General features: G+C 42.6%; 1 protein-coding gene and 1 pseudogene across 6 annotated transcripts in view; one reads left to right on the plus strand and one right to left on the minus strand.

Moving 5' to 3' along the window:
• Positions 1-11,278, minus strand: part of ACAP2 (ArfGAP with coiled-coil, ankyrin repeat and PH domains 2) — a 160,568-nt gene extending 149,290 nt beyond the window's left edge. For 4 of the 5 annotated variants that reach the window (XM_079922245.1, XM_079922242.1, XM_079922243.1 and 1 more), the window contains exon 1: positions 10,977-11,278. In XM_079922245.1, the coding sequence (XP_079778371.1) occupies positions 10,977-11,029 (53 nt within the window). In that variant the 5' untranslated portion in view covers positions 11,030-11,278. The remainder of the gene's footprint in view (positions 1-10,976) is intronic. The other variant, XM_079922244.1, reaches the window with a different exon arrangement.
• LOC307186326 (large ribosomal subunit protein eL21-like) lies at positions 6,378-10,181 on the plus strand (annotated as a pseudogene). The gene has a single exon. The product of its transcript is annotated as a large ribosomal subunit protein eL21-like (transcript).
• Positions 11,279-24,893: the final 13,615 nt, after the last annotated feature.

The raw sequence follows: 24,893 nt of genomic DNA on the forward strand, positions 1-24,893 counted from the left end.
CTCCAGTAGAAATTATGCTTTGCATACCAACAGCAGATCAAATACATCCATTTATCTCCATTTTCTCAAAAAATCCAATTAAGGGCTTCTCTGGTGGTGCAGTGATTGAGAGTCCACCTGCCGATGCAGGGGACACAGGTTCGTGCCCCGGTCCGGGAAGATCCCACATGCCGCGGAGCGGCTGGGCCCATGAGCCATGGCCACTGAGCCTGCGCTCCGCAACGGGAGAGGCCACAACAATGAGAGGCCCGCAAAAAAAAAAAAAAAAAAAATCCAATTAAAATGACAGAAAAGTAAGGTGGGTTAATACACAGGACAAAGAACAGAAGCAATAACAGTAGCAACACAATTCTGGAATCTGAAAGGCAAATAAAACAACAGTAACTCAGACCAGAAAATGCCAAAACCTAAGTCTTCAAAGTACACTTGTGAAGCCAATGTCAAGCAAGAAGATCCACAATACAGAATCCCCTAATGGTTAGAGGCATGAAGATGTCATGTCTCAAAATACCGGGATGGAGGTGGGAGGAGGTGGGAGGGTGAAAACAGGATTAGTTGAAATCTTATACTCATAAGGAGCAACCAAACTCTTCAGATCCTCATTCCACTCCTCCAACCTGATATGACTACCCCTCCCTGACCCTGACAAAAGATGGGAGCTTTATTTTCTGTAAAGGTTTACATAATTAAATCAAAAGTATTGATTAAAACTCAGTTAAAAATTCCCTATGAGAGAGAAACTCCAGTAAGAAGTCTCTACCCCACAGCCCTTCCCCAACCCCTTCCCTAGCTCAGTTCCCTGAAATTCAGCACTTATGCTCTACCTACCAGGCAGAAGATGGCTCTTTAAGGACATGTCAGATAAATAAGAAAAGACCTAAAGATACTGACATTTGGGAGTGGTCCCAATGAAAATACTGCCCTGTAGAGAAACTCACCAGTCAACAAGCTGTAACAAAATATACCATACTTCCAATAACTTTTTAAGTGCCTCATTCTTTGATGTAAACAGAGAGCCAAGGGTCAACAGAAACACATTAAGGAAAACTTCTAAAAGGAGACCAAAACAAACAACAAACAAACAAACAAAAACCTTAGAGGAAAGGTAATTCAGAGAGGAAAAAAAATTGTTGACTATGACTAATTTCTTCAGACATACAAGGAAAGCTCTTGAAGAATGGGTTGACATTAAAAAGGAATATTCACAGTAAGAAAGAATTCTTGAAAACTAGGATTAGTAAATAATTTGGATATATCATCCAGAAAGTAGAACAAAAAGACAAAGAAATAGAAAAAGGGAGAAAAAAGAAAATTAGAGGATTCATTCAAAATATGAATATAAAAATAACAGGTTAAAAAAGAGGAAAAGAAACTACCAAAGAAATAATAAGATTCCTCAGAACTAAAACACATGAGTTTTCAGATTGAAAGTACATGTCCAAGACAATAAATTAAAAAGACCCACCCAAAGGCACATCATCATGAAATTTCAGAATACCAGCAGTAAAGAAAAAATCTAAAAAAACTTCAGGGACAAAAAATGAATCGGGAAATAAAAACAGCATCACATGTCAACAACAACACTGAAAACCTGAAGAAAATAGAACAATGCCTGCAAATTCTGAGAGAAAATCGTTTCAATCTACAAACCTACAAACATTTCCAAACAGCTAAAGTCTAAAAGGAAAAAAAAAAATGCACCTTTTCAAGGGAGGGTAGTGGCAACTGCGCACTGCAAAAATAAGTAAATAGAAAAAGCAACAACATGAAAATCAAGAACAGTAAACCCAATATATGAAGGACAGAGGGAATTTCCATATCAAAAATAAAGAGAATCAAGAAAATGAAGACAAACCACAGACTGGGAAAAAAAAATTCCAAAACACATATCTAATATAGGACTGTTCTTCAAAATATACAAAGAACTCTTAAAAACCAATAAGAAAACAAACAACCCAATTAAAAAATGGGCCAAAGACCTTAAAAGACACCTTAACAAAGAAGATATACAGATGGCAAATAAGCACATGATGGCAAATAAGCTCACATCATACGTGATCAGAGAAATGCAAATTAAAACAACGAGATACCACTACACACCTACAAGAATGGCTAAATTCGAGAATACTGACAACACCAAATGCTGGTGAGAAGGTGGAGCAACAGGAACTCTCATTCATTGCTCTTGAGAATGCAACTGGCACAGCCACTTTGGAAGACAGTTTGGGGGTTTCTTATAAAACTAAATATACTCTGGCAATACTTACCATACAACCCAGCAATTGTGCTCCTTGGTACTTACCCAAATGAGTGGAAAACTTATGTCCACACAAAAATTTGCATACAAATGTATATAGCAGCTTTATTCATAACTGCCAAAACCTGGAAGCAACCAAGATGTCCTCTGGTAGGTGAATGCATAAATAAACTGTGGTTTATTCTGACAATGATCTTGTATCCTACGGCCTTGTTGAACTTATTAGTTCTGACTTTTGTGCATTCCTTAAGATTTTCTATGTACTAGATACAGTCAGCCCTCCATATCCTTGGATGCAGAACCTGCAGATAAAGAGGGTTGACTATACTACACCATTTTATGCAAGGAACTTGAGTATTCACTTTTTTCTTCTTTTTTTTTTTGCAGTACGCGGGCCTCTCACTGTTGTAGCCTCTCCAGTTGCGGAGCACAGGCCCCGGACGCACGGGCCCAGTGGCCATGGCTCACGGGCCCAGCCGCTCCGCGGCATGTTGGATCCTCCCAGACTGGGGCACGAATCCACGTCCCCTGCATCGGCAGGCGGACTCTCAACCACTGCACCACCAGGGAAGCCCAAGTATTCACATATTTTGATGTCCACGGGGGTCCTGGAACCAATCCCCATGGATACCAAGAGACAACTGTATATAATCTAAAAGCAGAGATGGATTTACTACTTCTTTTCTTATATGTATGCCTTTATTTTTCTTTCTTGCCTAATTGCTCTGGCTACAACCTCCACTACACTGCTAAACAGAAGTGGGAAGAACAGACTTTCTCTTGATCTTAGAGAAAAACTTTGTCTTTCACCATTAAGTATGATGTTAGCTGAGAGTGTTTTATACATGTCCTTTATCAGGTTGAGGAATTTTTCTATTCCTAGTTTATTGAGTATTTTCTTTTTTCTAATCTTTGAATTTTATTTATTTTTTTATACAGCAGGTTCTTATTAGTCATCAATTTTATACACATCAGTGTATACATGTCAATCCCAATCACCCAGTTCATCACTACTGAGTATTTTCATCATGAAAGTGAGCTGGATTTAGTCAAATGCTCTCTCTGTATCAAGATGATTATGTGGCTTGCATCATTTGTTCTATTAATACAGTTTACTACATTGATTGATTTTTGTACTCCTGGGATAAATCCCACTTGGTCATGGTGTACAATCCTTTCTATATATTACTATATTTGGTTTGCTAATATTTTGTTGAGGATTTTAATACCTGTATTCATAACAAATATTGGTATGTAATTTTCTTGTGATATCTTTGGCTTTGGTAGCAGGGTGATACTGGCCCCATAAATCAGTTGGGAAGCGACACTTCGTTCCTACTGTTTCTTCGAAGAGTTTATGAAGGACTGTTGTTAATTCATCTTTAAATATTTGATAGAATTCATCAGTGAAGCCATTTTGGCCTGGGGTTTTCTTTTATTTTTTCTTTTGGGCGGCATTGGGTCTTCTTGCTGCGCGTGGGCTTTTTCTAGTTGTGGCAAGCAGGGGCTACTCCTGGTTGCAGTGCATGGGCTTCTCACTGCGGTGGCTTCTCTTGTTGCGGAGCACAGGCTCTAGACATGCAGGCTTCAGTATTTGCAGCACGTGCGCTCTAGAACACAGGCTCAGTAGTTGTAGCACATGGGCTTAGTTGCTCCGCGGCATGTGGGATCTTCCCAGACTAGGGATCGAAACCGTGTCCCCTGCACTGGCAGGCGGATTCTTAACCACTCCGCCACCAGAGAAGTCCCTGGGCTTTTCTTTTCAGGAAGATTTTTGATTGCTAATTCAATCTCATGTCTATTCAAATTTTCTATTTCTTCTTGAGCCATTTTCAGTAATTTGTGTCTTTCTAGGAATATATCCATTTCATCTAGCTTAACTAATTTATTGTCTGAGTATTCTTCATAGTATTCTCTCATAATCCCTCTTATTTTTGTAAGACAGCAATGATGTCCCCTCTTTCTGTCCTGAATCTAGAAATTTGAGTCTTCTCCTTTTTTTTCCTTTGTCTAGCTAAAGGCTTGTCAGCTTTGTTGATCCTTATGAATAACCAACTTCTGGTTTCACTGATTTTCTCTAGTTGTTGTACTAGTCTCCATTTTCATTTATTGCTGCTCTAGTCTTTTTTATTTCCTCCCTTTCCCTGCTTTGACATTAGTTTGCTATTCTTTTTGTAGTTTCTTAAGATGGAAGGTTAGATCACTGATTTGAGATCTTTCTTCTTTTTAATATAGGTGTTTGTAGGTATAAATTTCACTCTAAGCACTGCTTTAGCTGCATCCCATAAGTTTAGTATGTTGTATTTTTGTTTCCATTTGTCTGAAAGTATTTCCTTATTTCCTTGTGATTTCCTCTTTGATCCACTAGTTATTTAGAAATGTGTTGCTTAATTTTCAACTATTTATAAATTTTTCAGATTTCCTTCTGTTACTGACTTCTAATTTCATTCCATTGTGGCCAAAGAACATATTTTTCATGATTTCAATCCTTCTGAATTTACTGAAGCTTGTTTAATGCCTTAATATACAGTCCGTGCTAGAAAATGTATTCATGTGAACTGGAGAAAAATATGAATTCTGCTACTGCTGCATGAAGTGTTCTATAGATATCTATTAAATCTTTTTTTGGTTTATAGTGTTATTCACATCTTCTATTTCCTTGTTGACCATCTGGCTAGTTGTTCTACCCATTATTGAAAGTATTTACGTCTCTATTATTGTTGGATTTTCTATTTCTCCCTTCAATTCTGTCAATTTTTGCCTCATGTATTTTGAGGCTATACTAAGTGCATATGTTTATAAGTATATGTCTTCCTGATGGATTGACTCTTTTATCATTAAAAAACGTCCTTTATCTTTAGTAATTTTTGTCATAAAGTCTATTTTATCTGATATTAGTATAGCCATTCCAGCTCTCTTTTGGGTACTGCTTGCACTGTTTATCTTTTTCTATCCTTTTACTTTCAATCTATTTGTATCTTTGAATCTAAAGTATTTCTCTAATAAACAGCATGTAGTTGGATCATCATTGAAATTTTACATAATAAAAAGTTTTAAATAAATAAGGCCAAAATACATAGAAAGACGTAACCTCTTCTGGAATTGAAGAAGCTATTATATAGACAAAATATTCAAGAACAGCCATTAAATTTTTGGAAAAAACAGTAACAAAGGAAAACTTGTCCCACTGGATATCATAACAGACTATAAAATTTTACAACTAATATATTAACAATATTTGCAAGAGAACAAAAAATTACACTGGTAGAAAAGAGCAGAATCCAGAAAAAGACCCATGTTCGTATACATATATGTATATGCACGTATGTGTATAATTTTAAATCAATGGGGAAAGGATGGATTATTCAATAAAAGGTATTAGGACAAGGGCTTCCATTAGGAAGAAAATAAAATAGGATTATCTCCCACACTCAAAACTAAATCCAGCTGCATTACATGAAACTAAAAATTGCTAAAAATAGAAAATATCCTATAATAATGGAAATGGGAACACTTTTCTAGGGAATACACGAATGCCAATTTTTAAACTTCTGTATTATAAAAGACACCATGCACACACTTAATGCAAATTTAATTAATGCAATAAAGCCTGTGGCTCAAGAGATGGAGTAAAAGAGTGAATTCACTTCCAAGTCCACCACTTGAAAGTCCACCATTAAGAAGTCAGTTTGGGCTTCCCTGGTGGCGCAGTGGTTAAGAATCCGCCTGCCAATGCAGGGGACACGGGTTCAAGCCCTGGTCTGGCAAGATCCCACATGCCGCAGAGCAACTAAGCCCACGTGCCACAACTACTGACCCTGCGTGCCTAGAGCCCGTGCTCCGCAACAAGAGAAGCCATCACAATGAGAAGCCCGCACACTGCAACGAAGAGTAGCCCCCACTCTCCGCAACCGTAGAAAGCCCGTACACAGCAACAAAGATCCAACGCAGCCAAAAATAAAATAAATAAAATTTAAAAAAAAAAGTCAGTTTAACTTCTCAAAATATCCAGTTTGGTAATTTTTAAACATTTTAAAAACAAAGATAGTAATTCCTACATCGTAATATATTTTAGTATTAAAAGAGATGGTAGCTATAAAAGCATCTAGTATAAGGTCTGGTATGTTATAAAAGCTTGTTCTTCCTTATTTCAACTTATGCTGGTACTACATTAAATGAGGAATTAGAAGCTGCAATGAGGAGTAGCTGGGTTCCTGTATTTTGGTTCATGATAAAACTATTGATACTTTATAATGCCATTCTACCACTTCTGAAATAAAAACACATTTTGCTTCATCTCTTGCCCACTGTATTTCCATGTATATAAAGTACCAATTGTTAAGAGTGTATACCGGTTCTAAATATGGAAGGTAAAGAGGCAAACCAGCCAGGATTGGCACCAGCTTAAGAGCAAAACATTATATGTATGTGTGTGCACGTGCACACACTTATGTGTGCATTTATTTATTTATTCCAATGTCTTTCAACCATTAAAATCTTTCACCCTAAAACATCTTTTTAAGATTTTTATCCTAAGTTGCTGAACAAGGATATCTGAAATAGAATCAAACAAAAAACCTTCAGATCAGTGCAAAATAAACATTGTTAAGGATAAAAAATAAATGTACCAGATAAAGACTCAATATTTTTATATCTGAGGAATGAATTAGAGCAAAAATCTTCCACAAGTCAAAAAGCACTTGGGACCTCCCTGGTGGTCCAGTGGTACAGAATCTGCCTTCCAAGGCAGGGAACTCCGGTTCCATCCCACACGCCCCGGGACAACTAAGCCCGCCAACTGCTGAGCTCGCGTGCCTCAACGAGAGAGCCCGCGTGCTGCAAACTACAGAGCCCACGCGCTCGGGAACCCACGCCCCACAGCTACAGAGCACACGAGCCCTGGAGCCCACGTGCCACAGCTAGAGAGAGAAAACCCGCACGCCACAACTAGAGAGAAGTTGGTGCATCGCAAGGAAGAGCCTGCACGCCACAACAAAAGGTCCCGCGTGCCACAACTAAGACCCAAAGCAGCCAAAATATAAATAATTTAAAAAAAAAAAAAAAAAAGCACTAGCAGGGGCTTCCCTGGTGGCGCAGTGGTTGAGAGTCCGCCTGCCGATGCAGGGGACACGCGTTCGTGTCCCAGTCCGGGAAGATCCCACATGCCGCGGAGCAGCTGGGCCCGTGAGCCATGGCCACTGAGCCTGCGCGTCCGGAGCCTGTGCTCCGCAACGGGAGAGGCCACAACAGTGAGAGGCCCGCGTACCGCAAAAAAAATAAAAATAAAAAAGCACTAGCGGAACCGCCATCTTCCAGTAATTCGCCAAAATGACCAACACAAAGGGAAAGAGGAGGGGCACCCACTACATGTTCTCTAGGCCTTTTAGAAAACATGGAGTTGTTCCTTTGGCCACATACATGCGAATCTACAAGAAAGGTGATATTGTAGATATCAAGGGAATGGGCACTGTTCAAAAAGGAATGCCCCACAAATATTACCATGGCAAAACTGGGAGAGTCTACAATGTTACCCAGCATGCTGTTGGCATCATTGTAAACAAGTTAAGGGCAAGATTCTCGCCAAGAGAATTAATGTGCGTGTCGAGCATATTAAGCATTCTAAGAGCCGAGATAGCTTCCTGAAACGGGTGAAGGAAAATAATCAGAAAAAGAAGGACGCCAAAGAGAAAGGTAATTGGGTTCAACTGAAGCGCCAGACTGCTCCACCCAGAGAAGCACACTTCGTGAGAACCAACGGAAAGAAGCCTGAACTGTTGGAGCCCATTCCCTATGAATTCATGGCACGATGGGTGTAAAGAAAATAAAAGACCTGGACTGTAAAAAAAAAAAAAAAAAAAAAAAAGCACTAATTCAACTTTTTGTTTCAAACAAAATTTCACTTCCTGAGTGAACCATATGTTTATATAAAGGAAAAAGCACAATTTTTATTAAAATTTTATAAATTTACAGTTTAGGGCCCAAACAAGTTCAAACTTCTTCAACAAATGTTGGTCAAAATGGATAATTCCCACTTTAGAAATGTACACTTAGATGCATTCACTTTCCTACAGATTTTAAATGAACAAGATTTTCACCTTTAGACTGGTTTTTTAAAAACTAAGAAGGGAACCCAAAATTACACAATGAAATGTGCCTTCCAATCTAAAAACAAAACAAAATGTTCACAGGAATGTAAAAGTAACCACGGACTATTCAAATTACTAAAAACAATGTTGCAACTGCAACATCCTTCTCTCGCTATTTCAACCAGTCTTCCTGTTTCCTTACCAATTTAATAGGAAAATTAATGTCTGAAGCTTGAACACTGATGAAATTTTTCTTCAGCAAGAGCTGCCATTTACATTAATTCTACAACATTCAAGGCAGTTATGTCCACATACCAGACTTAAACGCCACAAGATTCATTTGTGAAGGATAATAAAAATAGGAATTAGATTTAAAGCAGCACAATAGATCAGGACACTACAAGGAATAAATAGTACAGCTGCCTTGCTCTCAAAAAAACAAGCCCAGCCGCCACAAATCTTCTCTTTTGATACAAACACTTCAATATATCACTCATAAAGTGCACAATGCTTTTAAAAGTTTCACTTATACATAAGGCATGTGAATAAAAAGACTTCTGAAACATTATTTTCAAATGCTATAGAAGCCTACACAGTAATGGGATTATAGGAAAACTGTAAAAATTAGAAGTGTGAATGATGAGACTTTTATTTCCTGGCATTCTTGCCTCTATTGCAAATTTAATCTAGTCTCACAAATGTATACAAGATATTAGAGTTCTCTGAATCTTGGTTTGTCTTCCCAATTTGCAGCCAACAGCAACTGGAATACCGGAAACAACTCTAGAAAATCCCTAACATCCTAATTAATATAGAATATAAATTACATTCAAGTCTAACAAACGTTCACTATAATATTCCATACGACTTAATCAGTATCTTTTCCTCTTATTTTATATTCAATGATTCTTTTATTTTAAAAACAAAGACAGCACATGGTTTGTGACCAACACCAGGGATTAGAAGCATTTCCAAATCACTTCTCTCAACTTTTTTTTTTTTAATGAAATTTAAACTGTGAAACAAACTGAGCACAAAGCCACATTCTCTAGGTAAAAAGTGCCGTGATTACCTCGTTACCCAGTAATATTAACAACAATTTCACCAAAAAAGTAGAACTTTTTAAGGTACACTTTAAAAATTACTTCCTTTGCCACACAGTCCTGGAATCTAACTTGCAAAGCTGTCCTAAACAATCCATTTGTATCTCCTCTGAGTCCATCAAATCACGCACAATGTAAGTTTTAAAAACTAATACCAACAACAACAATCAAATCAGGTGTACGTTTTTACAAGCAATAGCCCAAATAAAATTAACACCAAAAAACAAACAAAAAAAAATCAAAGGACATTCTCTTAGAAGTAGGAGCTCCTTAGTTTTACAATAGTTTCTTTGCTTTTCACTGAAAAGAAAATGGCAAATGAAATTAACAGTGATAACGATGAGAACAGTTAGTTCCCAGGCAGAGAGGATGCAGGAATTTACAACCCAGGCTTGGCCTAGAGATCAGCCGGCACATACACATCAATGCTCAGGGGACGCTTTCAAGACATGTCACTATCTAACGGAAGTTCTAAAGGCCTTATTTTTAAGGCCTAAGGACAGCCCTATAAATGCACTGTAAAACACAACCTAGCAAAACTCCATTCTCCAAAACAATTCAAGAGTTTCCTACGATGCCCGAAACCGAAAGAGTCTGTGCTCTGGACACCCTCAGGACTGCCGCCTCTCTCAAGGCAAGGTGGCCAGCCCATGTGAATCGGAGCGCCACCACGTCAGTTTATGTGACAGATCCACTGGGAGCATCCGACGGTGATGGGGGCACTCCCGGGCCGACGCTGCTAGAAGAGGAACAGAAATGCCATCTTCAGGGCCCTCCTACTTCCGTTCTCAAAACAGAAATGCACTGTTTCTCCTAGTCCTCACCCCTCAGCCCGGTACCTCTCGACAGCGGTGCCCCTCCAAAGAGCTTAGGCGTAAAGAAAAGCCTACAGCCTCGGACCAAGGTGGACAGAATGCTGTTGGTCAAAGGACTCCCATCCCCGACTCCCGTGCAAAATCAACCGCCAGCGCCTTCCGAGGAGACCCCCCCAGGCAGGAGACACGCCAGCAGCATAAATCAACATCCCAGTTCGCCCCCCACTCCTTCACCCTCGGGGTAAAAGGAACTAAGTGAACTGCAGAAGGGTGCCCTGCAAGCTCCCTCAAAGAGGGGCTGGGGTGGGGGTGGAAACGAAGAAGCAGCGGAAGGAAGGGGAAAGGACGAGCGGCAAGAGGAAGGGGACGAGAGCGCGCACCGCAAAGGGCACGAGTCTTCGGGGACGCGGCTGCATCCCAGTTCCCCGGAGCTGGTGCGCCCCGCCTCTCGGGCGCTCCGCCCCGGGCAGAGAGCAAGGAAGGGGGATAAAGAGGCAACATCCTCCTCTGGCTCAGCCTCGCCCCTCACGAAGGGCTAGTCGGGGCTGTCGTGCCCTCTCCGGGTCGGGAGCGACGGCATCCGCAGCCTGCCCCGTCGGAGGGCGCGGACTACGGGGCCTCCCGCGCGTTCCGCGGTCTGCCTTTCACGCCCCCACCGCCGGGGGAGGCACCTCCGGGTGACGCCGGCCCGGCGCCAGGCGGCCGCGTCGGCTACCTGAAGCGGGGCGAGTCCTTCAGACACTCTTCGAAATCCACCGTCATCTTCATCCTGCCTCCGCCTCGTCTCGCAAGCGGCGCTGGAAGAGCCGAGGGAGCCGCGGGAGCGGCTGCGCTGGGGACCCAGACGGCTACGGCTGGCGCACGGCCGCGACTAGCGCTGCGCAGAGCTGCGGAGGGCGCCTCGCCCGCTGGTCATAGCAGCCGCGAAGACAGCGGCGGCAGCGACGGCTCCTCAGGCCCCAGTCCTGCCCCTCTTCCTCCCGCCCCCAGCAGAGGACGGACCTCAGGGAAACGACCCGGAGTGACAGCCCCAGCCAGCCAGCCACGAACACGACGGCCAATGGGAGGGGCTTCCGGTAGCACCGCCTGAGGGCGCTCGGGCAACGCGCCTGAGCGACGGTAGCGGAAGCCAATGAGCGGCGCGACCGTGGGAGCCTCCTTGCCAAATACGTCCCGAGGGCCAACCAGAATGCGCGGGCGTCGTTAGGCGGGACGAACCGGTTGCTGGGAGGCCGGCAGCTGAGGCTCCTTGGGAAGGAAGTCACGTGGCTGCGCGCCGCGCTTCCCCCGGAGCCCCCGCCTCTTCTCCTGCTTCTCCAGCCCCGCCCTGCTGAGCTGCCAACAAGGAGGAGCCGCCGCCTGCAGGTCTGAGGAAGGAGAGTTGCTTTTCAAGGCAGCTTTGGCAGAAATCTGAAAAGGGTAAAAGAGTAGAGATTATAAAAGGAAGAGATGGTCTAAGCCACCACTTCCTTTCAGTTTAGAGAAACCGAGGCCAGGAGAGGAGCGAGGGTAACTTTAATGATAAAATCCGTCTTTCACTTACCGGCTTCATCACGTAATAATTTGGAAGTATCTCCCATGTATTGATATATATTTTCATATAACCAGAGACTACTTTCAGAAGGAGCTGGCATTTGGGGTGGGCATGGAAAGATCAGAAGGATTTAGACAGATGGGGGAGGCAGGGCGTTTTGTGTGGAGGAACCGTTCTCAAAACCACAGAAAACATTCCTCCTTACTGACGCCTTTCTCTCAGTAGCCTTTGCCAGTTCTAAGATGATAGGATTCTGAAAATGCAGGCTCATGTACTCAACTTGCAACACCTGCCCTCTGATACACGATTTTTCTAGGAGCCACTGTAAGATACTCATCTTCTGATGCCCACAATAATCCCACAATCCCCTACTTCTGATTCTTAGATGCCACGGACTCATGGCATGTAAGTAAAAAGTACCATGGATACATTGTATTTACGTATATACTTCTAAACTCAACCTAAAAACCATACCTGTAAAAATGCACAGGGAGGGTTAGAACAGCATAGTGGCTCTGGAGGTAAACTTCCTGGATTTGCCTGCTAGCTTTCTCACTGCAAAATGAAGATAATACCACTGATCTGACAGAGTGTCCTGAGGCTGAACAGATAAGAACTCAAGTCAACAGTGCCACATAGTAATCATTCAGTTAATGTTGGTTATTATCATAATTGTACCACTTTCTTCTTCAGTACCATAAGCAGAAGTTAGGTTTAAGTCTTCTCACTTCCACTGCCTAAAGTCTTATATAATAACCCTTTTGACCATCTGGTTAAGTATAGCATGATGGCATGCTGTTTTTCATAACGTATGGTTATATCTTGATCTCTTCATCACCTTTAGAAAGTAACAGCATACTTTTGAGACATTTCAAAGAATATACGAGCATTATATATGTTTCTTCTTTGTTTATAAACTTGGTTTCTTTTTTTAATTGAATTGCATAGCCCTAGAATCTACACAGCTTCTCTTAATAACTAGAAACTATTTGGCAGTTAAACATTCAGTGTCCTCAGACACTTCAGTTAGTCAAAACAACCTCTTCTTAGATTTGTAACTTCTGTGTCAAATTTAGAGAGTTGGCCATTTCTACATTTAATTGTATTCCGTATGCATGACAACTAATCTGTGTATATGATATCTTATTGTTTCAATGACTCAACACAATGTAACCTTTTGGAAGACCCCTAACATGACACTTTGAGATTCAGATTAAAATTCAACTGCATGGCACCATCAATGCAAATAACTAACCTAATTATCAAATGAACATCTTTCTGTGGATGGCTAAATTTACGTATACCTAGTTAGTGATAACGCTGTCACAATTTTTCTTTGCCCTGTGATAAAGCAAGCATTTTGGGGTGTCAATTGTAAGATACGTCTTAAATTGAGAAATATTAAAAGTGAGATAGGGTAGGAACATTGAGTCTTAGAATAGAATTACAATATCATTATTCTTATAATAATGGAAACCAAGGCCCCAAGATACAAAAATAACTTGCTAGGTGACTCAGGCCCCATGATCCAGACTCTAACTGCAAACTGCCCACTCTCCCTTTAGAATTCAGCCTTTACAGTTGTGGCTCTGTCTGCCTGTGAAGCATTTCCTTTTCATCTCTTTAAAACGCAGCTCAGGGCTTCCCTGGTGGCGCAGTGATTGAGAGTCCGCCTGCCGATGCAGGGGACTCGGGTTCGTGCCCCGGGTCGGGAGGATCCCACATGCCGTGGAGCGGCTAGGCCCCTGAGCCATGGCCGCTGAGCCTGCAAGTCCGGAGCCTGTGCTCCGCAACGGGAGAGGCCACAACAGTGAGAGGCCCGCGTACCGCAAAAAAAAAAAACAAAAAAAAAACGCAGCTCAGATGCCACCTCTTTCAGGAAGCCTTCCCTGTTTGCTGAAATACAGACCTCTCTTTTCAACACACAGTGAAAGTTAGTTACCAGGCCCAGTCTACACTCTTAGATGATATAAATGATCAGAACTTAAATCTCTTCCAAATTTCTTCTCCCCAGACTTCCTAGTTCCTTCCTCCAAACCCTCTGGAACCCTGCATACCCACAGCCCTTCCCAGAATGCTTCTGATTTTCTCTGAGAATACTTTTGACTATACATCCTCTCGAGCAGAGGTTGTTCAGTGCCCCTTCTCTGATCTTTCTGAACCAGGATACATAGTCGACAAGAGTCTAACTCTTGACAGCAACTTATAATTTATATTCCACCTTCATGTAAGAATTTCTTCTTTGAGGCTAATATCATCTAAATAAACCACTGTCTTACTTGCCTCATTGCTGTTACCTACCAATTTCCTAGTAGCCCCCTCCCTTAGCCTGACTAATTGCATTGCAAATTATCTCAAGAAAAGGGAATTATGATGAAGGTAACCATTAGCAGTTACTAGAACTGAGAAGCCCAGAAACTCAGGCATCTCTGGGCACTGGTTTCCCTCTCTTAGCAGCTGTATCCTCTCTCTTTCTCACCTACTCCCCAACTCCCACCAGTTTCCTCCTTGCTCTCTTAGGGATTCTGTTCCCCTGTGAACCTGGCTTGCATATAAGCCCTCACTGCTAACTTGTTCCTTCAACAAGTTGGTTGTCAGATGGCTATAGGGGCCAAGCAGATAAAGTAAATGAATGAAGCTGGCCAGGTGTGAGCATATGGCGTGGGGAAGGCCATGGCGAAGGGGAAAGCAGGTGCCCTGTGTTCTACTTGGCTTCAGTTTTTGCCATATCAGACTTTTGAATTTTACAAGAGAAACCAAATAGCCAGATTTCAATGTGAAACCTTCCAATTCTCAAACGTTGGCAACCCATTCAAAATATTATAAAACATCGCACAGGTCATAAAAATGTATCCGGGCCACTCTGCAACTTCTGCTAAATATTTCTTGACAATTCTTGATGTATCCTTTCAACCTATGCTCCTAGAGCTTATCATTTTAACCTGTTTTCCAATTCCCGGATCCCAGGAGAAAATCCGATTAACGCAGCTCATCTTTTCATGACAGGTCACACAGGTCCCTGGCAAGCAGATAGAAGGGCAGGATCACTCAACTTAATCATTTGTACAGGAATGGTGTCAGGATGCAGGATTCAGGACAGCTGACTACTAGACAAGGAAATTTCCCTAAAAGAAGGTGTCGATGGCCAGGTCCCATAAAACGCAGCTAGTAAACTCTCATCCAAGACTTTGGGCTCTCACTCACAGTCTTCCAACCCCAATTCCTACCCTCAGCTAAGGAGATTTCAACATTCACTCATTCCTTCTTCATTCAATAATATCCATTGAGCATGTACTCTGGCCAAACCCTGTGGTAGGCTCTGAGGTTTACAGGTGAAATAAACAGTGTCTCCCGTCTAGAGCTATCAGACCAGAGGGGGAAATATGTGATTAGTTCTGGGCCAGGGGCAGGCACGGGGGGCTACTCATACTCTGATGGTCATTTCTCCCAGTGAAGGAAATAAGGTTCTCATACCTCCACAGATATGAGGGATCTTGAAAAAGATCCAAGAGAAGGTGTGGAAGGTCTTTCCAAGGACCTTTAATCACAGAGAACTATGTGACTAAAGCACAGAGGTAAACGGTGACCAGATACCAAGGACCTTGTCTGCCACACTAAGGAATTTGTATCTTAAAGCAGTGGGAAGCCACTGGGAGAATTTAAGCCTGGGAGTGAGATCTGATTTGAATTTTAAAGGACAGTGGGACAAGGGGGTGGGGGCAATTTCGAGGTTTTCAATCAAGGCAACCGCAATCAAGAGATGTTTAGGGGGCTTCCCTGGTAGTGCAGTGGTTAAGAATCCGCCTGCCAATGCAGGGGACACGGGTTCGAGCCCTGGTCAGGGAAGATCCCACATGCCCCGGAGCAACCAAGCCCGTGTGCTACAACTACTGAGCCTGTGCTCTAGAGCCCGCGCGCCACAAGTACTGAAGCCCGCGTGCCTAGAGCCCGTGCTCTGCAACAAGAGAAGCCACCACAATGAGAAGCCCGCGCACTGCAACGAAGAGTAGCCCCCGCTCGCCGCAACTAGAGAAAACCCGCGCGCAGCAACGAAGACCCAACGCAACCAAAAATAAATAAATAAATAAATTTATACTTAAAAAAAAAAAAGATGTTTAGGAAATACAGTTAAAAGGTTCTGATGGCCAAATGAATGTAAGGGAGGCAATGAAGACTGAACCCCTAGGATGACTCCAGGTTACAGGTTGTGGTGACTGGTAGGAGGTGGTGTCATTCACACAGAGAGAAGAAAGGTTATCTCTTTGGCTCAGAATATGTCACTCCAGAAAGTCCTTACATGTTCCCATGTTAAACTTTGTCTCACCCAGAACATTCCATGCACAAGCTCAACCTTCAATGTTCCCTGCTGTCTCACTCACACACATTCACTTCACACCCCAAGTCCCGACCCCAGGACTCTCTCTTTAAGGCTGTTGGTATCCACCTGTCTGTTCTTCCTCCACTACTTCAACAGCTTTTTTTTTTTTTTTTTTTTATCATGCCCCCTACCTCTCCCTAGGTCATTCCCTGGCTATTTCACACACCCAGCACTGGATCAATCCAAAGATTTCCTTCATGATGCCTCCCCCGCTAATTGTTGAGCAATACTGGAGACAATTTATATCTTAAAGCAATGGGAGTCATTGGAAGAGTTTAAGCAGAGGAGTGTGATGTGATCCAATTTGTATGTTAAAGGGGGCTGGGTAGGCAAGAGTTGAAGGCTTTCACGGCTGAGACTGTATCACTGCATTCAGTAGTTCAAGACTTGGACACTACATACTTAGGCGTTTCAACTGTCTTTGTATTATTTATGTTGCCACATCCCTGGTGCACTGACACAATGGCTATTCCCAAACTTTGCCAGCCAAGCTGTGGCCCACGCCTCCATGATCTGTAGATAATTTTGCCTCTTCACAAAGAAGACAGGAGTCATTAGGTAGGAATACTCTTCCCAGCCCTGCCCCGCATACTCATCTACATTCCCATCTTCCTTACTTCTTACCCACCTATCTCAGAGGAAAGTGTATCTTTTCCTTGTGCTCCAGACCTCACCCCTTCCATTCTCCTCTGAGAAAGGTTCTTTCTCGGTATCCTCACCCTTTCTCTCCACTGACCTTTCTTTTCTCTTTGAAGAAAAGAGAAAGAAATGGAAGCATATATCCTCTGTATCGGTAAGGATCATTTTTGTTGTAAGAGAAACTATTTGAGTAAGGCAAAAATAAAGAGTTCATGATAAAATAGGATGATTTCACCTGGAATGGAGATGACAGGCTTTCCATGGACCTTGAGAAGTAGTTGGAACCAGGCCCCGTAAAGCCTGGATGCTCCCTCCCCTCTGTCCTTTCCAAACATCTGCTTTGTTCTTCTGCACACCTGAAGCTCATTTCACCTGACTGTCCGGGCCCAGCTCCCGAGATTAACCAACCAACTGGCAAGAAAGGGTTTTCTCTCTTGACCCAAATTCTAAATTTCTTGGGGGAAGTATCAGCCCAGCTTGGATGATGTACCCCATCAAGGGCCAACTGACCACATCAAGGGGACAGCCACATACAAACATAGCTTCAGAAGCCTCCCTCTGTGACCATGTGGATAGGGGATCAGTTAGCAAAGAAGGCAGACAGGTGAGTTGAGTAAACCCCCCCTTTGGCTGTTGCCAAATCTCCCTCCATTGCTTCCTAAGATTCTTAAGAGCATGGTCAACACATTTTCTTCTCCTGTTCATTCCACTATCCACTGCATTCTGTTCTCCACTCCCTACCCACCCCCATCAGCTGTTTTCAGTAAGGTCCCTTTCTGATTGCCAAGCCAAAGGACACTTTCCAGTACTTATTTTTCCTAACATCTCTTCAGCGCTTGACACTCTTGGCAACTCTTTTCACCTTGGAAACTCATAGCACTCTCATGCTTAAAATTCTTCAATAGTTTATCATCACCTAAAGCTACGGTTTTTAAGCTTTCCTTAATCATGGGGCCCTTTGTTTAAAAGAAAAAGTCTTTCACTAGTACCCACTATTAAACGGGTAAAAGCAGAGTTGGTGTGGTTGAATTAGGGGTGGGAGACCCAGGCCCCTGCCCACCTGGGCCCACTCCGCATTCCCAGATGACCCACCAGTGGACTCCAAAGAGACCTCACAGCTCTACTGAATAGAATTTGAAAACCACAGATCTGTAGGATAAACTCCAAATTCCTTAATTTCAAAAATCAGGCCCCGTCAACCTGCCAACCTTTCCTACCTTCTTTGCTGCCAATCTCTCTACTCCAGACAGGTTCAGCCATCCACGAAGGGATTCTTTCAGTGGCTTTGGTGTGCTTTTTTCTCAGCCCCACCGTGGTACTTGATGATTCCTCTGCCTGAGTGGGCCTCCTTCCTCTGTGTGCCTGGTGAGCTCCAATCCATTATTTGTAAGTTGGCTTAAATGGAGTCTCCTCAGGTGCTTCCCACATGACGTGACTTCTCCTTTGTGTCAGCACATAACTCCATTAGAACAGAGTTCAGTTCAGCTTTATAATTTGAGATTTTTATACTCATGTTCTCTTCAGACCTGGAGCTGCTGGGTGGTGACATTATGTTCTTTTCACCTTTTTAGCTCTGGAACCTAGCCTAGTGCCTGGCACTTACTAAGTGTCTGATAAATGTTGAGTAAATAGATGTATTTCTCTCCCCAGATGATCTTTTTCTTATTCGCATCCCCATGGTTACTTCCCCACCAGATTATGGGTAAGTATATACTTCCCCACCAGATTATGAGCTCAGATTACAATACTTATATGTTAGGGTGATGGTGAGAACTAAATAAGATATACATAAAAGTGCCTAACAATGCCTGATTCATTGGGAGTTTTTCATCCTGGCTGTATAACAGAATCCCCTTTAGAGTTGTTCTGTGTTTGTTTGTTTTAATGTAGACTTGTGGGCCCTACTTATTAAATCAGATTTTCCAGAGGTGGTCCAGGGCATAAGTCCCACAGATGACTCTGATGCACAGCCTTCATAATTGAAACTCAGTACATGCTACCTAATGTTCATTTTGTAACTGGCAAAGGTCCTGTTGGGTCTATACTTCAGTATAGTCTGTACCCTCTGCTGCTCTTCTTACTTCCTTCTGCCCCCTTCCCACCTTCCTGCCTTTATTACATAGTAAGAAGACTTACTCTTTGCCCAACCACGACCCCCACAGATCCAAAACACCAAAGTTTCTAAGATTAAGAATCAAGAATGTAACTTCTTGATCTGGCTATGGTCTCTCTCTCAGCGCTTTCCTGGAAGTCCTCTCTCATAACCACCACATTTAATTGATCCTCAGATCCTGTTAACTTTTTCTTGTGTAATAGCTCTTGAATTTGTGCCCAACTTCCAATCCTCATTGCCACTGCCTTGGTTCAAGGCCTTCAATATCCCTTGCCAGAATTATTCTAAATAGCATCCTAACTGGGCTCCTTGCTTGTTATAGGCTGAACTGTGTTCCCCTCAAATTTATATGTTGAAGCCCTGTGCCCAGGACCTCAGAATGCGATTATATTTGGAGATGGGGTCTTTATGGAGGTGTTAAGGTTAAGTGAGGTCATAATGGTGGGGCCCTCATTTAACAGTATGAGTGATATCCTTATAAGAAGAGGAAGGGTTCCTAGGGATGCAGGCACACTGAGAAAAGGCCAAGTGAGGACACAGAGAGAAGGCAGCTGCCTGCAAGGCAAGGAGAGAGGCCTCAGGAGATACCTGCCAACACATTGATTTTGGACTTCCAGCCTCCAGAACTGTGAGAAAATAAATTTCTGTGGTTTAAGCCACCCAACCTGTGGTATTTTGTTATGGCAGCTCTAGCAAACTAATAGAGTCTTGGGTGTCCGGGGAATCCTCCACTTTACTCAGCAGAGTCAGCCTGCCACCGTCAAAGCCGGAACGGCTGTCATTCTCTTTCCCAGCCCTCCTCACACAGAGGAGGAGGGATTGTGACCTAGGCTTGGCCAGTGAGAAGCAGCCACCCCAATCTTGGTCTCAAGTCATAGACAGAAGAGGAAACTAAAAACATTGTTTTGTCCAGTCCCTTGTAAACTTTATAGGTGAAGAAATGGAGGCATAGCAAAGAGTAATCTGTGCACTTATCAGACCTCACGGGGATTCCATGCCGGAGCCCAGGCTCAGCACACTGCTTCCTATTTCTCCTAAAAGCCCAGGAACTAAGGCCAGCTCCACTGGTGCTGGTCATCCAGCACCTGAACACAGTCAGGGCCTGGTCAGCAAGGACAGAGGGGCACTGGTGTCTGCCACAATGGCAAAGGATCAATGTGACTAACCTGACAAATCAAGAAGAAAAAGAAGGAAAAGACAAGAATGCTCATATCTTAAAAAATGGAAGTAATACAAATGGACAAAAAATTACAAAATTCAGAAATCAAATACATGCAAATTAGAAAGATATACCTTTTCCTCCCCTCTCAGATGGTAAAGATGGAAGAGAATGCCCTAGAAAACAACCCATTAGAGTGTAAACCTCCTGAGAGCAGAGACTTCTGTTTTGCTCGCCACTATATCCCTGTCATGTGGTACAGAGCCTGGCAGATAGTTGGGGCAATTTAATATTTAATATTCAGTAAGTGACTAGCACACCTGTGTGAGATCGGCTTTCCTTATTGCACAGGAAGGCAGTCAAATCCAAGCCCTGCAGCCTTCCCTCTGCCACACACAACACATAAGAAAATACCTGTTCTTTAAAGAAGTATGACTGGCGGGCTTCCCTGGTGGGCGCAGTGGTTGAGAGTCCGCCTGCCGATGCAGGGGACGCGGGTTCGTGCCCCGGTCCAGGAAGATCCCACGTGCCGCGGAGTGGCTGTGCCCGTGAGCCATGGCCGCTGAGCCTGCGTGTCCGGAGCCTGTTGGCTCCACAACGGGAGAGGCCACAACAGTGAGAGGCCCGCGTACCGCAAAAAAAAAAAAAAAAAAAAAAAAAAAAGAAGTATGACTGGCTGTACCACACAGTTCTGAAAGCTCTGGTACATGAGAAGATAAAGTACCTTCAAAAAGGAAACAGGAAACATGTATAAGAAGGAAAAATTAAGTAATTTTTCTCACTGGTGAGACTGTGTAGATAGAGGTTCTCATACACTGGAGAAGCACAGAACTTTTCTGAAGGACCGTTTGGCAATATGTATCAAAGTGCTAAATATGTTTATCTTTGAATTTATCTTAAGAAAAGGATAGGAGATATGTACATATACATGTTTGCTGCAGTGTTATTTCTGGAGAAAAAAAGATATATTCTAAATTTTTACTAATAGACGGGTTAAATAAACTATAATATATCCATACAGTAGAATACTATGTAATGAGAAGAAAATAAATCCCATATTAGCAATGATTATTAGTTTTGGTTTAATCCTTTATCGTTTACCTCCTTTCTTTGTAAACATATATATTACTTTTATAATTGAAAAAAAGTCTTCAGACCTATTATTCCAAGAAAAGTAGACCCTAAAGTGTTTAAAATTTTACCTATTTGCTCTATTTTAATCACTTATATCCTGTATGTCTCTTAAATTAAGAAAATATTAAATAATAAGGCAGTTAAAATGAAAGTTTTTCTAAAAACATGGAAACTATGGGAAAGAGAATAAAAAGTTATGCTAAGAACCCAGGCTCTTTTTCTTTGGACAAGGTTAAAAATAAAATACACTGTTATGTTGTTCCAATTAACTGAGAAAAGAATTCATACCACTAACACAGGAAAGACAAACATTTTCCAAGAGAAATTTATACAAGCTTAATTTCTGTTCCTATCACCTGTTAGGCAACTAATGTGCACTTCCACTGAACCCTCTCTTTAGTGCTGAATTCATGGCTTTGAAAGTGCTTACACATGAGGATGTGGTATTATCACAAGGACATTTTGGTACTTCCTTTTAGTGGGCCTCAAAACACATACCCTGTTTTCTTTACTTTTGTTATTTTAAAGAAAGTTTGGGATTTCCAAATATGAAAATGAAGCTTTACTAGGGGACTTCAGTTTTGTTGCTGTTGTTTATGATTTAAATACTTTGAACATTTGCACATGTACAAAGGGGTATGCACTGAAGAGCAGGTCTCCTTCCTGCTGCTGTTGATGCTAGGAGCACTCATGTCTTAGGCTTCACTGCTTCCTTCCTTACCTACCAAGGGCCACCCATGACCTTCAGCAGAACATTTACTGCTTTTCTTCCTAATATCTGTCTTTTGCCTTTAACTGTCTCTTGGCAGAGGTGCTAGGGAAGTAGAAGGCAATAGAAATAAATTTGTCTTCTTCCTCCTCGTCTTCCTTCATGTGCTAATGTTGGTATTGTTAGGTAAAACCAAGCTATTGATTTTCATGGCTGAAATTTAAAACTTTTTAAAAAAATTTTTATCGACTGTAGGAATAGAGCCAAATATGTCCCTCACTAGAAGAGCTAAGAAGCTGCCTACCTCATTCCTTAATCTCTCCTAATGACAGGGTGGCTTGTTGTTGTTGCTTAAAAAAAGAAAAAGAGGGGGGAGGAGCTGACGAACTTTACCTATTTATTAGTTCCTTTGAACACACTGTGCTATATCAAGGTATAGATCTACATTATGAGGGAAGTATTCTTGTTTAAAATGTAATGTTGACATTACTCATAGCCTTTTGCACCAACACAAATGCTCGCCCAAATCCTACAAATCCAAAGCTACACATTCAAACACCAGATGTGTGTGCTCTGGGAATGCAAGGGGAAGGATGATGTTTCAAGTTAGTAAAATATCAAGTACAAGGCATAAACTGTTAGAGATGTGGCAGAGTCCAGGAGTACAAGGGGTTAACGGCCCCACCCCGACATGGGGCCTCAGTGCCTGAAGTGTAATGCTGTTCAATGTACTGTGATTTCAACATGACTGGTCACAAAATAGCTACATTCAAAGAATAGAAATTGTCCAACTCCTCTCGTCCCAGCCACCACGACTCCAGTTCCTTGCAGTTCTGACTCCAGCTTTCTTACCTCTCTCAGAGAATTAGAACACCTGTTAGAGCAAAACTAATAGGTGGGCTAGTGCCAGTGGTGCGCCGCCACTGACAAAAGGGGTGTGTATCACCGCTGGCATTGGTTACATTGCTACATACATATAACTAGCCAGAGTCAACCCTCCCCTCCACCCATGGAACAGCTGACCTGCCAGGCAACTTCTGGCAAAGAAGCTCCACAGAGACGACCGTCAGGCATGCAGAGACCACCAACCTTCTGACGGACATAACAGCCCTCACTGTTCTCCTCAGCTGATTCCATAACTGGCCGCTGAAAGGGGCCTGGGTGGGCAAGGGCACTGCCACAGAGCTGTCGGCAGCTTGTCGACATGATTCGAAGGCGGCCGAGGTGGGTGGCACTATGGAGATAAACAGTTCACACTTCCCCATCCTTCCCCCCACTCCCTAACTTGGAAACACAAGGTACTTTGGGATCTGAAATCAGCCTCCCGCAGCTGCTCTGCCCTGGATTGTGCTTTGCCAACTGCTTCCTTGGGGCCGTCTCTCAAGGAGTGGTTGGGTTTTGCCTTTTAGCTCACTATAGGTCACAGCAAGACGTTTGGCCACACAACCAAACAGGGAGGACCTCCTATATCAGGAGTCATGATCTTACAGAGCCATAAGAACCTTCAGGATTCTATAAAGGACTCACCCAGGGTGACACAGCCAGCTTGCAGAACAAGAATTCAAACAGGTCTCCTGAAGCACTGTTTCTCAAACTTGTGAAACCAGGATCCATGGTCAGAAATACATTTAACCTCGTTACCAATGAGTGAGTGAAATGTAGACATACATGTGATTGAAACAGACATGGCATGACACAGTATTACCCTTTCCAAATGCTATGCTCTGTTTTCTTTTCTGTTGTTTTTATTATCATTATTTTTTGGCCGCACCGTGCAGCTTGCAGGATCTTAGTTCCCTAACCAGGGATTAAATCCGGGCCCTTGGCAGTGAGAGTGAGGAGTCCTAACTGCTGGACCATCAGGGAGCTCCCTCTGTTATTATTTTTAAAAAGTTTTTTTGACCTACTAAATCGGTCTATGACCCACTAATGAGTCACAACTTGCAGTTTGAAGAGGCCCATACACATAAGCAAAAACTCCTTGTGCTATTTCATTTTGAACCATCTGGCTCATTTTAAACTAGGTACATAGTAAAAATTTCTGAAAATAAGAGTATAGTCATCTCTCTGTATCAGCCCTCTTCTTCTGTCTTCAAAGCCAGTAATGTACAGTTCTGTGTCCATACTTCCCTCTGACCACAGTCAAGAAAGGTTATCTACCTTTAAGCAGTCATGTGATTAGGTGGGGACCACTTGAATAATCCAGAATAATCTCTGCATCTCAAGGTCCTTAATCACATCTGCAAAGTTCCTTGGTCACATGAGGTGGTATATTCATAGGTTCCAGGGATTAGAAAATGGACATGTTTGGGGAGGGTATTATTCTGCCTACAACAAATGACTTGATCTGACTTAAGGTTTTACCAGGATAACCCTGAGTGCTCTGTAGGGGACAAGGGTGGAAGCAGGGAGACCAAGTAGGAGGCTATTAGAATAATCCAGGTGAGAGCTGATCAAGGCCTGAGTGCCAGCAGTAGAGGTGGTGACATGTAGCCTAATTCTGGTTTTTTTGTGCAGGTAGAGCTGACATGATTTGCTGATGGATTGGATGTGGGGTATGAGAGGAGGGTGTCAAGGATAACTCCAAGGATGACACTCTCCCCCCCACCCCCTTAGAGTACTTGACATATGTTGTGTTGATTTGTTTAACTATCTTCCCTGTAAGACTGAAAGTTCTAAGGGAGAAGGGCTCAAATCTGCCTTGTTCATTGTTGTATTCTCACATCAAGGAGTGCATAGAACATAGCGATACAGCTCATAACTGCTATTTATTGAGCCGTTGCTACGTGCCAGGCACTTAACATAATCTCATTTAATCATCAGAACAGCCTTATGAGGTAGGTACTATTATTATCCTCATTTACTAAGTGTGGAAACTGAGGCCCAGAGAAATGAAATGACATACACCAGTGAATACAAGGGTGGAATTCAAATCCATATTGAGAGGCTTCCCTAGTGGCGCAGTG

This window comes from Stenella coeruleoalba (assembly GCF_951394435.1).
Source record: "Stenella coeruleoalba genome assembly, chromosome: 5".
Classification (NCBI taxonomy): domain Eukaryota; kingdom Metazoa; phylum Chordata; class Mammalia; order Artiodactyla; family Delphinidae; genus Stenella; species Stenella coeruleoalba.